This window comes from Cygnus olor, chromosome 3, assembly GCF_009769625.2.
Source record: "Cygnus olor isolate bCygOlo1 chromosome 3, bCygOlo1.pri.v2, whole genome shotgun sequence".
Taxonomy (NCBI): Eukaryota; Metazoa; Chordata; class Aves; order Anseriformes; family Anatidae; genus Cygnus; species Cygnus olor.
The window spans coordinates 25,114,316-25,126,465 of NC_049171.1; the positions used below are offsets into that span (position 1 = coordinate 25,114,316).

Genomic DNA, 12,150 nt, shown 5'->3' on the forward strand with positions numbered 1-12,150 from the left:
TGATGTTAACAATAAAACATTGATCAGCATGGGAGAGATATTGTGGCTGAGCAGTATCCTATGCTGTTGTCCTCTTCCCTCTTTAGGGAAATGACTTCCTCAAAAAGCCCATGTCACACTCAGGATGTGTTTATGAACACTTTGTAAAGGTTAAGAGAGTCTGTAAACATGTTTCAACTGCTACTAACCATACAAAAATGTTTTATATGTTGCCATAAATATGCAGGCACCTTGGACTTTACAATTCTTGGGTTACCATTTTAATAATAAACAAATAGGTTGCTCAACTCCTTATTTAAAAGATGCCTGGTGGCACCTACTAAACACTACTCTCTGGCTTCCCACTTTGCAGCAGCAGTAAACTGCCAGCTGTCTTTGGCATCTTCCACAAAGACAAGCTTTTTGAATTGCATCTCTACAGGGGATTGACTTAATTCATGCCAGATGTCATTGCTGGGGCTGTGCATCAGAAATGAGAGAAATAAAGCCAAACAGCATGTTCCTGTCTCAGCTTTCCTACGACTCATTGCCAAAGGCGAGTGTAAGTCCCAGCAGCCCTCTGAGGACTCCTCTGTGCAGGCTGTGCCCAAGCAGGAACATGCAGCTGATGCTCAGATCCTATGTATCACCCCCAAAATATGAACCTACTCCTCCTGAACCTCAAAGCAGTGGCCAATGCACACAAGCGTTCACGCCGAGGCAACCAGTAGGTCCCAGTAACCCACACAGCCTTTCCTACTCTTCCTTTGCTCCTTCCTTCAGTGAGAATTTTCCTACTGCTTTCAGTGGGAATGGACTTGCAATTCCACTGATGGCCAATGTTTTAAACCCAAACAGGTCGTGTAGGACCACAGCACTTACTTCCACTACGCACAACTTCTGCCTGGCTATCAGAATGATGCTGCAAGCTGCTTTGTATATATATATAGGTCTTGCCAGAGCAAGTGTTGAAAGCAAACCTAAGTCCTTGCAAAATACATCAAAACTGTCAAACAATTAAGTGCTTTAGGACAGTTGAGAGTGAAATTATTCCTCGGATCATTGTGCATTGTGCCAATAGGTATTGGGCCAGCAGCACTGGGAAACGTAGGAAAGATGACAACACACATCTGTGTATCTTCTTTGCTTACTATTGTCTTGAAGGCTGGTGAGAGAACTGAAGTACTCTGTCTTAAGAGTCTTAAGAGCATTATCAAAGTCTGCTAAAGACCTAAGTAATCACTGCTAGAGCCCTGTACAAGGACAAGAATACTCAGTAAGGAGGCATTTTACACTTCTTTGGCTATTAGGAAACTCCTGCAGATTGATGGCCTCTATGACCCCTCTACTTCTCATTAGGTTTACAAAAGACTTAGATCTAACTGATCTCTCTGGTTTGCCCAAAATTTGGAAGATCCCAATAATAGTCTATAGACCTGTCACTCTGTGGAGGCTAAAAACTAAACTGACAAACCTGTGTGGAAATATCCAAATAAGAAACACACCATCCTTAGAATTATTGTCTATTCCTTCCAGTGACGAGGAGCTCGGAGCAGACCCTTGCCCAGCACTGTTAATTCCCTTGACAAAAAAAATAACAAGCAACATATGATTCAGCTCACCCTAAAACATACGACTAATAGCCAAGTGGCTGCTGTTCTGCTGCTGCTCTGAAGTGTTTATTGACTGGGTTTGGTTTGATTTGCTGCACAGGAACACCTAGTAATACCTCAGATGTCCTGTGTCACCTGTTCCAGAAGGCCAGGAATCTCCAGTAGTGCCTGTGTCACATCATGCAAGCCTGTGATGACAGTGTAAGTGAAAAAGGTGGTAAGTGGAGGGGTACACACTGGTTTATATATCTCATCTCAAACCAAATTAAGAAGATAAAAAAAAATACAAGTTCTCATCAACCCTCCCTCACAGAAAGATTGCAGCTTTTCAAAGCCCACGTGCCATTTATTTAAGTGCTTAAAAACCATTTACCTTTCCTTTGTAAACTCATCTGCCAAAACCATACACTGAAGAAAATAATAGAGGAAAAGAAATAACATTTTGAGTATGGGAGTTATTAAAGCTTGGACAGGAATTACACCAGGTCTGTGTGATGGTTTACTACCTCCCCTTCTCATCTCCCTTCCTTGGTTTAAAAATGCAAATGAAATGTTTTTTTCCATGAGCTACGCAGGTTACCGAGGTACCCCTTCAAGTCAAGTCTTTGAGGATACATTCCGTATATAAGTAAGTTAATGTTTGCAAACCCCATTCTGCACATCTATTAAAGTTTACCAACCCCAACTTTCATTCATGAGACAACACCACAACAAGAACATGTAAGAATAACAAGTTTATTTGATTAGAACAGGCCCTCTAGATACACCAGTTATACACGTATGACAGGTGGTAGTCATTTTATTTCGTAAATCAGTAATGAAAATGTAACTTAGTTATGAAGGCACAATGCTGGTATTTCAGACAAATCACTGATGTCCAATAGAACTGGCAAGAGAAACACCTCCCTCCTACATTCTTTAAAAACTCTCTCTTTTATTTTACTAAAGTGAAGTTAAAAACAGTGAAGACCTGAATCAGAACCAATCATACAAAAATCTGATCTGGATTTCAGGAGAAAGTCCTCAGAGCCAGTATAACATGCTGGAGCTGTCAGTCAGCAACTCATATTTCCTTCTCTTTTGCTTTCCCCTCTTCCAGTGAGCTTCCAGGAAGACAGCAAGCCTGCTGCCATTTCAATTGCTTAAAATTACCAGAAAAATCTCAAGAAGAATGAAGGAAAAAAACACAGGTTATTAGTGAAGTATAATTAAAAAAATTACATACTGTACTTTGTATGAGAGAACACATGATATTGTTCACTGAAACTCTATTCAAACGTATCTTCACCTTCCCTGTGCAGTTTATTTGTATGCTCTCACAGTTTTCTTCAAACAAGCATAGATGTTGCTTTAGACAGGCACACTAATTTGCTTTTATATCATAATACATACGGAGAACTCTCCTCACAGTCTCCACATATTTATCATCAGGAACAGGTTTTCTCTGGCTTCCAGGCTCTAGAAACTTCTTGATTGTGGGGATGCTGCTTATCCTTCTTTTAAATGCCTAAAAGGTAAACAGTAAGTACACAGTAGTTAAAAAAAAAAACAACAAAGTAACACAAGAAAACAACTGTTAAACTCATTTCTGTAAGCAGAGGATTTAACTGAAGAGGGCAGCATTTACTGAAAGCATTAAGCAAATACTGTCTGCTGCTACTGGAGAAACTACTAACGGTATGTATCCAGAACTGTTCCATCAGCAAAGGAAATACTGATAAGAGATGTGCCTGTATTCATCTCAGTCTTCCTAATGGAAGTCATTAACATCCTTTAAAAAGCAGCATACGAAGGCAGTACAAGAAATACAGTTTTAGCCACGGATAAAGTTTACTCCCCCTCACCCCAAACTCATTATTTTAAATAGTAATAAGACAGCCCTCCATCTTGTATTGATACAGGTTGAAGTGGAAACAGTTATCTGTGGTTTCAGATGTGTACTTTATTCAAATCACAGCTTGTGGTCTAGAAATATTTTCTGGTTTAGGCATCACAGAGCTGTTGAGAAGATACAAAAAAAAAATGGAGGGTTGCTTCACGTCTGTATGAGAATTACTCTATAAAATAATAAATTCTGTAGATGAATCCTATTAGGAGTTTCTTCCTAAAGCAAGCAGAGCAAGACTACAATAGGAGTGACAAACATTCCTGTCTTATGTAATTGTCCACACATAACAGAAATATCTTTTATCATATTTCCATCCATATGAGAGTATTGTTAATGTCAGTTACCTGTAACTGAGGAAAGCTCGAGAGAACATCCGACTTCTTCTCTTCTACCATTAAAATGGCTTCAAGAAGATGAACATCTGCCCAGCTAAAACTGTTGCCAACAAGGAAGTCCTGCCCATGGTCTTTCAGAACCTGGAAGCACCATAAATGAAAGCGTTCAGATGTGGATAAGCAGCTGTGGTTGATGTTTACAAAATACTCAGGCACACCTCACTTGGCAATACTTACTGCCTCCTCTTCTGTTCACCTCTTTTTGTCCCCAGTCCCTAGGGATACTGCTAGTGTGGGAGATGTGAGCCCAGTGCTTACAACCACCAATCATTTATCCATGAGCAGTCCTCACAGCAGTGATCTAGAACCCCAGTGTTTCTCGTACCCATCCTTCCTTACATCCTATAGCCCTAGGTAACCCCACGTATTAGACTACAGGGTTAGATCCCTCCTTGGTTTTCTCCCCTTTCCAGCCTAATAAATCTCAATTTTTTCTGCATTTGGTTACAGCTTCAGTGGGAAAATAGAGATCAGCCAGAAAAAAACAAGATCCCAGTATGGCTTATGTTGCAGGATGTTCAGATGAGAAGACTTCTGTGCCTCCTACATCTGCCTGGGGAAACTTGAAACACTGAGGCATCTCCAGAACTGTGGTTTATAAACTGTGGTAATAACTGCTTACTACTGTGGTTAAATAAATAAATAACATAAAGATATAGTTAAGATGTTAAACAAAGCTGACAATTAGCTATTTTAAAATTGCATCTCATTTGCAATGTAGATTACATAGTTTCATTTCTCCTAAAAGCAGGAAGCTCAACTGTGTATAACCATCGTTTACACATTCATTGGATCAAAGGGGTACCTTGATCTTTCAGTGTCAGCGGTGATGTTACTCAGACCACGAGATCTCATTCAGAACTTTCTACATTTAGCCCGCCCCCAGTTCTCTTAGACTGCTCTGACCTCCCTCCATCTGTCCAGCCTGGTGACGGGATGATGTCCAGTTTAAAGTACTGGGCTGAAACCTTCCTATTTCCTCCGCTTTTCGTAAAATACCCAGTGTTTCTGCTGTTAGAGATCCTACCACATACCTTTTCATATACTGGGAAGTACCTGCTGGTGGCCTTCTGAACTATAATGGCACGTTGTTTCTCTTTATCCTCAGCTGATAAGAACGGGAACATCAAAATAAAGCCCATAAGGTCCTCAGTTCCTCCAACATACATATCAATCCTTAAAACAAACAACAACAAAAACAACCAACGTAAATAAGAAGGCGCCTCCATAACCACAGATCTGCATTGTGATCGTAAAAGTTGAACTCTCCCTTACGTGGCAAGGTTTTGGTAGCAGGAGCTGCAGGGGTGGCCTCTGTGAGCAGAGCCCAGCAGCTGCCCCATGTCAGATCAGAGCCAGCTCCAGCCAGCTCCAAAGGGGCCCTCCACTGGCCAGAGCCAAGCCAGTAAGTGATGTTATTTGCAACTCTGTGAGAGTGTATTTAAGAAAGGAAAAAAAAAACAAACTGCTGCAGAACAGCAGCTGGGAGACTGACAAGTGAGAACCAGCCCTGCAGCCCCTAAGGTCAGTGCAGAGGGAGGGCAGGAGGTGCTCCAGGCGCTGGAGCAGAAGTTCCCCTGCGGCCTGTGGAGAGGCCCCTGGTGGAGCAGGCTGTCCCCCTGCAGCCCATGGGTCCCACATGGAGCAGATCTCCACGCTGCAGCCCGTGGAGGAGCCCAGGATTAAACACGATTGTACAAGGACTGAAATTCAACTTCAAACATCAGATTGTGTAAACAACCACTTGGGAATCACCAAAGAAACCCACACCACCACAGAATGATTAATTCCAAACTAGCTTAATTGCCTAGATATATCCCACCTTCAGGGTTTCAGCCAAAGTCCAAGTGGCGTCAAAGGAACTAATAATGCGGCTGAAAAGCTGAAGTTGTCTATCAGGTCCAGCACCTAGCTAAATTATTAGTACAGACGTTTTTCTTTTCAGATAGCCCCTTTTATCCATTTTTTTTTTCCAGAGCTCTAACGCCAGGTTTTGTACAGGAGACAAGACTCAATTTAAATTAAGTCCTCATGAATATGAATAAAACATCTGGTAAAGTTGTTTATCAAAGTCTTCTAACCACCCTACATCATAACAGTCTTATTACACAGCAGAAACCTAAAACAACTGCAGTTGCTGTTGTCAGGCAACAGCTTCTCAAAAAAGTCTCTGTAAGGATTAAATACACTAAATACTACGAGATGTTTTCAGATATTCCTGCAAGGTTTAACATGTATCAGCTTCACCTCTCTGTTTTTCCAAAACTGCATTTCTACACTGCAGAAGAACAGTTATCCAAATGACTTCAGCCTGGGCTAATCACAGTAATCCCTCCTCAAAACACTGCCCTCAAGAACAAAGCAACAAATACATTTGAATTCTATCTTCTGATAAACAGAAAGAATAGGCCCCAGACTAAATACACAACTTGATGGGAAAGGATTCTGTCTGCAGGAAGAGGTACTCAAGGAATAAAAGCTATAGGTGATGGCTCATTAACACCACAAAGAAGCTGGTAAACTACGACTAATGCTCCAGACTATTTTTCCTGTTACTTTCTTGAACCAGCTTCAGCCAATTCACCTAACTACTCACACTTTTGTGGTATTCTACCCATTGAAGTTGGATTCCTTACTAGTTAACCTTTAGTCTTCCTTTATTTGGAAAACAATAGGAAATGGGCATTTAAAGGCCACAGATATCCCAGACGCATCTTTTTCCCTCACACAGACACAGCATGAACACTTGGATTTAGTTTCACATGAAACCAGAAATCTTCCAGTGACTTTAGCTGCCTCTTCTCCAATTCCTCAAGACCTAAAAAGTAAACTTTTTATAATGCTGAGGAACACCATCTAAACGCAGATAAAATCACTTCCAGGTCTTATTTTGCAAACAGAAAAGCTAAAAAATAACCACTGCTTTCCAAAACGTTTTCAGTTTACAAAAGTAGTTCAATATTTACACTCCAGTCAGTTCCTGAATACCTGTGGCAAGCTGTACTAATGTTTTACTAGAGCACAACGGACTCGCACATCAAGCATTTTTTTTACGTAAAGATAATCTAACCAGAACAAATCAGTAGGGTTGCACTGAACTGCGGTTCGTCAGTCTTACTGCATGTTGTAAACCACTGAAGCACATCAGTGATCGTCTGTGTGCGCAACTATCCCGTTAATTCTACACATATCTAAGCTACTGTAACACATCCAAGAAGAATAGTCACAGTACAGGGCTCTCTCCTTCAGATCCTTCCCATAGAGGTTGTACTTTGCTGCTATGTAGTTGAGGATGGCCCTGGTCTGCACCATCTTCATCCCATCGATCTCCACCAGGGGCACTTGCTGGAACAGCAGGGATCCACCTAAAGATGGGGAAAGCAACGCATTAATGTTGGATCTAGCACCTCTGCAGCAGATCTCTTGTCCTCATAAAGGCATTACTTTTATGGTGAGCTTGCTGTAGGAAGCCGTTACATTAAACTGGCATCGTGCAAACAGTAAAGAACAGATAAATTAACGTGAAGAATGGAATCATTGGGGATTATCAACCCTGCTTTAAAAAACAACGTGCACAGAAGTTGCAGTCAGGACTGGGTTCAACAGCTTTTATGCTGAAATTGAAATACAATCGAGACAATCTTCATACTAAACACATTAACTGAGTAAAAAGTGCCTAATTCTGTATATGTAAAAATATATTTGTATTCCACTACCTAAGAGACAGTTGAAGCAAATTTTAAATTCCAAAATTTCACCCTCATTACCAGTATCTTAAGCTAGATCAGGACACTCAACGAACTTTTAGGATAACCTTTTGCAAATCACTGTGAAATTCCACAAGCTGGAAAGACATTCAGTTCTCAGTGTGGACAGATATCCATACATGGGGAAGAAAAATAATTAAAAATCAGTCTCTGAAAAAATCTCTGCCATGTGGGAAGTCGGTCCCACAGTCTTTAAACATCTTCTCTGAGACTATGTAAGGCCTGCTCATGCTTCTTTTGAGGTTTTATATGCACTCACTTTGCAGGAGCTTCTCATACTGTTCTCGTGTTTCCAAAAACTCCTCTTCAAACTGAAAAAACAAGCAAACAAAAAAAGTGAATAAGGAAGAACAGGAAACAAACATCTTCTCACATTTCTAGAACAGACAAACTTCAAACCTGGATAGTGATTATCAAGGAAGAGAATACAAATCTTGGTCCCTACATTCCAGACATAACTTTAAGGGAGAAAATGCAAGGGGCAGAAACACCGGCAAAACCTCTTGGTCTATCATATCTGACAAATGCTGCTAGAGGCAACCCTAGCAGAAAAATCGGCATTAAGACCTGGAGTGAGGATGGTTTATTTGGTATTGAACAGGCAATTTAATGTGAGACAGTCAACAATATAGACTAGGCTGTCCTTAAAATGCTTCCTGATATGTGGAAAAAAGCTCTTTGCTTTGATTTGGGAGCTACACAGGAACAAATTGTTAGAAAGTGAAAACAAAGCTTTTACAAAATAACGTTAAAGTATTATGCCAAGCAGGAAGATTAGTGCAGAAGCATATTTAGGACACCTGAAGATGAATTATTCACTAGATGAGAAACCCAAAAGACACAGCACTGCCTGTGATCAGACTGATTTACTTATATTCAGTATGGTTGAGGATGGCTGGTACTTACAGAGGAATTCAGTTCAAGATTAAGGCACCGAAGTTAGACATTTACATGTACGTGTGCCGTACATGTCTAAGGTGCCATTACAGTCAATGTAATCCATTGAGACTAGAAAATGATTGAGCTTACCAAGCACTAGAAGCCTCGACATGAATTCCCAAGGGTTCTTCCTCAGTCAGCATCTCTATGAACGCGTGTGTGACGTGTGTTAATTATTAAGATTTGCTATAGCGGGGAAAACCCAGAAAGTTAGGCATACAAATACACAATTAGAGTAAGTGTGATCACGTAGGCTAAGATAAGCTGTTAAGTCTATTCACATGAAGCAAGCAGGACAAAATACGTTTCATGCTGCAGCTCATTTTGAAGGACGCAGCCAGTTGAATGAAAAAATAAAAAACCCTGTACGAGCATCCAGCTGAAAACAGACAGACTGGAGAATGCAAATTTGTTGCTGTTTTACTTGGCACAGATCATACTTGTTATGCCAGGAACACATGTATTGTTCAGCTCAATAGCACTGGGTAAGTAACAGAAGGCTTAATTAAGTGATCTTGCATTAAGCAAGAGCCTGGCTTACGGTGTCTCACAAGACACGTAACTTGAAGCCATACTTTTGTGCACCTAAAGTAATAGCATTTAATCATGCTGAATAACCAACACTTATTTACTATTGCATCTTGGGATAATTTTTCTTGTTTGGTTAATGACCGGTGTTCTGACGAGCTTAAAACATGCAGCTTAAAGTTAAAATGGTGAAACGAACCTCAACCCCGGCTGCAGCTAACAACCAGCGAATGGACTCCATTTTGCCTCTTCCATCAAAGTAGTAAAGTTTGGGTTTTCCAGCCATGACTTCAGACTTCCTGTTACCTAAAATATTTATACGAAATACGTCAATAATGATTCAAAATACTGATGGCTATTGGAATAACAGTTCACAGGTCACTCACAGGACAATAATTTAAGTTAATTTAAATCATTTAAATAAAGCTTCCAGTCTAAACTGATTTGGTTTTATTGCAGCACAGTCAAGTCACAGTTATTTTGTAGCTGTCTTCATTCCCCTCCAAATTCAGAAAAAGTAAGCATCAAGTTGTTAATCAGGAGATAACGGGAGGGAAAAAATAAAGTCACCACTGAGGAAATCATAAAAAACTTTTACAAAATTAAAGTTTTAGCACTAGAGCTACTCAATCCATTGCCACTAAAAGCCATGTTTCAACAAGAGAGGAGAAAAGGGAGCAGACGTGTTTTTTTAAGTCCTTATATTGAAGGACACTATAAGTATCTAAACATTCATTCTACACATGAGGCATGGAAACATGTTTTCAAAACCTCTCAGTTGTCTTTCTAGCTGTGGTGATCCAGGGTATGTGATTCTACACAAGTAGTAACAAAATTAAACAGATAAATAGATAAAGACCAGCTTCTTCTGTAATAACCCAGACTGAAATACTGCTGTACTATTTATTCTTCAACTGGTCTCATTTCTTTCTATTAATAAACCTTACTGATAAACTGAAAACTCTGTAAAGTTATGCTTATCAAGATACACCACGCTTTGCAAGCAGAACTTTAGTACTTCCATGTCTCCATAAAGGAGGTTATTACTTGTTACTTCTAGGATAGATACATTTTGGTTCCAGAAGGAACTGGATTCCACTGCATAGCCATAAGCCAAGGGAGCATTGAATTTTGTCATACTAGCATTGCATATGCATAGATCTGAAATAGTAACTCCTTGCTGAAGCTGAGGGCTGTTTTCCCTCTGCAGGGAGATGCCTTGTCACTTTAAGCAGCAGTTGAAGCAGTCCTGGAAAGCAGCCTGTTGGCATGCGAGCACTGACTGCCAGTTCTTAATCTTGCAAGCACTCCAGAAGCAGGTGGGGGGGGGGGGGGGGAAAGCAACCTCTACCAGATCTTGAGCATAGAAGCAGCACCAGGCAAGATGGCGAGGGGAAAAAAATAAAAAATAAAAAAAAAAAGACACAAACTAAAAGGCTGCTGACAGGAATTCAAAGGAGCAAGGTTGTTCGGCCCTTCATGCCTGCTGAGGGGCCTCTGCTTGGCATGGGGCTGTGCAGTGCCTGTGGCACCATGTCACACCAAGCAGCAGCGGGATGAGCCCAACACCTACCTGAGTGGCACGGGAAAAGGCTGATGAAAACAATGAGCAATACAAGGTGCAGGCAGACTGCAATGAGATGGGGCAGGAAGGCAAAAGGATGCTTTTTCAAGAATAGAAATGGCTTGCAAGACAGTTAAACTCACTAAAGAGGGGAAAAGAAGAAGGCCAAGGTGATTGTTAAATGCTGAGGTATTTAAAAAAATAAGAGTGCCTTTTGTTCAGCATGCCCTTCTGAGACATGCTTGAAGCAGGCCAACCTTGCACAATCACAGAATCATTAAGGTTGGAGAGGACCTCCAAGATCATCTGGTCCAACCATCACCCTGCCATCAATGTCGCCCATTAAACCATGTCCCTAAGCACCACATCCAACCTTCCCTTGAACACCCCCAGGGACGGTGACTCCACCACTTCCCTGGGCAACCCACCCCAATGCCTGACTGCTCATTCTGAGAAGAAATGTCTCCTAATTTCCAACCTGAACCTCCCCTGGCGCAACTTGAGGCCATTCCCTCTAGTCCTGTCAACTGGTTATCTGCAAGAAGAGGCTGACCCCCAGCTCCCCACACCTTCCTTTCAGGTAGTTGCAGAGAGCAATAAGGTCTCCCCTGAGCCTCCCCTTCTCCAGACTAAACAACCCCAGCTCCCTCAGAAGTCACCCGAGCGGCAGTGCCACCTCCCAGAGGCACACAACGTAGGGGCTCCTCAGGCTGCACCACTCAGGTGAGGCAGGACGCGCACATCCAGCTGAAGGGAACACAGAACCGCAGAACATCCCGAGCTGGAAGGCACCCACAAGGATCACCGAGCCCAACTCCTGTCTCCACAGAGGACCACCCAAAAATCGGAATCGAGGAAACCGCAGCGCAGCAGCAACGCCCTTCTACCCCTCGCCCCCCGCTCACCGCAACGTCAGGACACAAAATGTCTGCCGCCGCCTGCCTGAGCCGAGCCGAGCCGAGCCGCCCCCAGCCCGCCCGCCAGGCAGTGCCGAGCGGCACAGTCGCCAATAGGACGGCGCTGATTTGCATAAACCGCAAAGGCCTGTGGGAGGAACGCGGATCCAGGGAAAACGTTAACGTGCTTATAGACGTCCTGGAGAAGACGTATTTGGGGCAGTAATATAATGGGGAGATGATTCTGCTGTCTATGTCATCGAATTTTCACACTCATATTTCCTCACCATAACTCATAGAGAAAAATTTAATGGAGCCTTATATAGAGTATGGGCGCGGTGTAGCTGTGGATGTGAGGGCGATCTGGCTGCGACATCTGTCACCCCATTGATCGCCAGGGTTGATTCGGCTGATCTGGCTGGCTAGGCGGGTGTCCCCTTCCTCCCTCACCGCTCCATGTGCGTCCCTCCCGAAGCTGCGCGCTCGGTCGAAGAGGACGACCTTCCCCGATAGAGGCGTACCGTTCATCGGTCAAGGGTATACGGTAGCTGCGCTCCCCTGCTAGAACCTCCAAACAAGCT

At 42.3% G+C, this 12,150-nt stretch overlaps 1 protein-coding gene across 2 annotated transcripts; it reads right to left on the minus strand.

Annotated features, from left to right (window-relative positions):
• Positions 1 to 2,313: 2,313 nt before the first annotated feature.
• On the minus strand, positions 2,314 to 11,674 carry LOC121068610 (glutathione S-transferase 3). 2 transcript variants are annotated; one of them, XM_040553921.1, is made up of 7 exons: positions 11,579 to 11,674; positions 9,309 to 9,415; positions 7,902 to 7,953; positions 7,108 to 7,240; positions 4,910 to 5,051; positions 3,825 to 3,956; positions 2,314 to 3,099 (listed from the first exon to the last, which is right to left on the minus strand). In XM_040553921.1, exons 2-7 carry the CDS (start codon positions 9,393 to 9,395, stop codon positions 2,956 to 2,958), a joined length of 690 nt encoding a protein of 229 aa, XP_040409855.1. In that variant the 5' UTR covers positions 9,396 to 9,415; positions 11,579 to 11,674; the 3' UTR covers positions 2,314 to 2,955. The 2 variants fall into 2 exon arrangements, with proteins under 2 accessions (XP_040409855.1, XP_040409854.1); XM_040553920.1 differs by having other exon boundaries at positions 11,568 to 11,653.
• Positions 11,675 to 12,150: the final 476 nt, after the last annotated feature.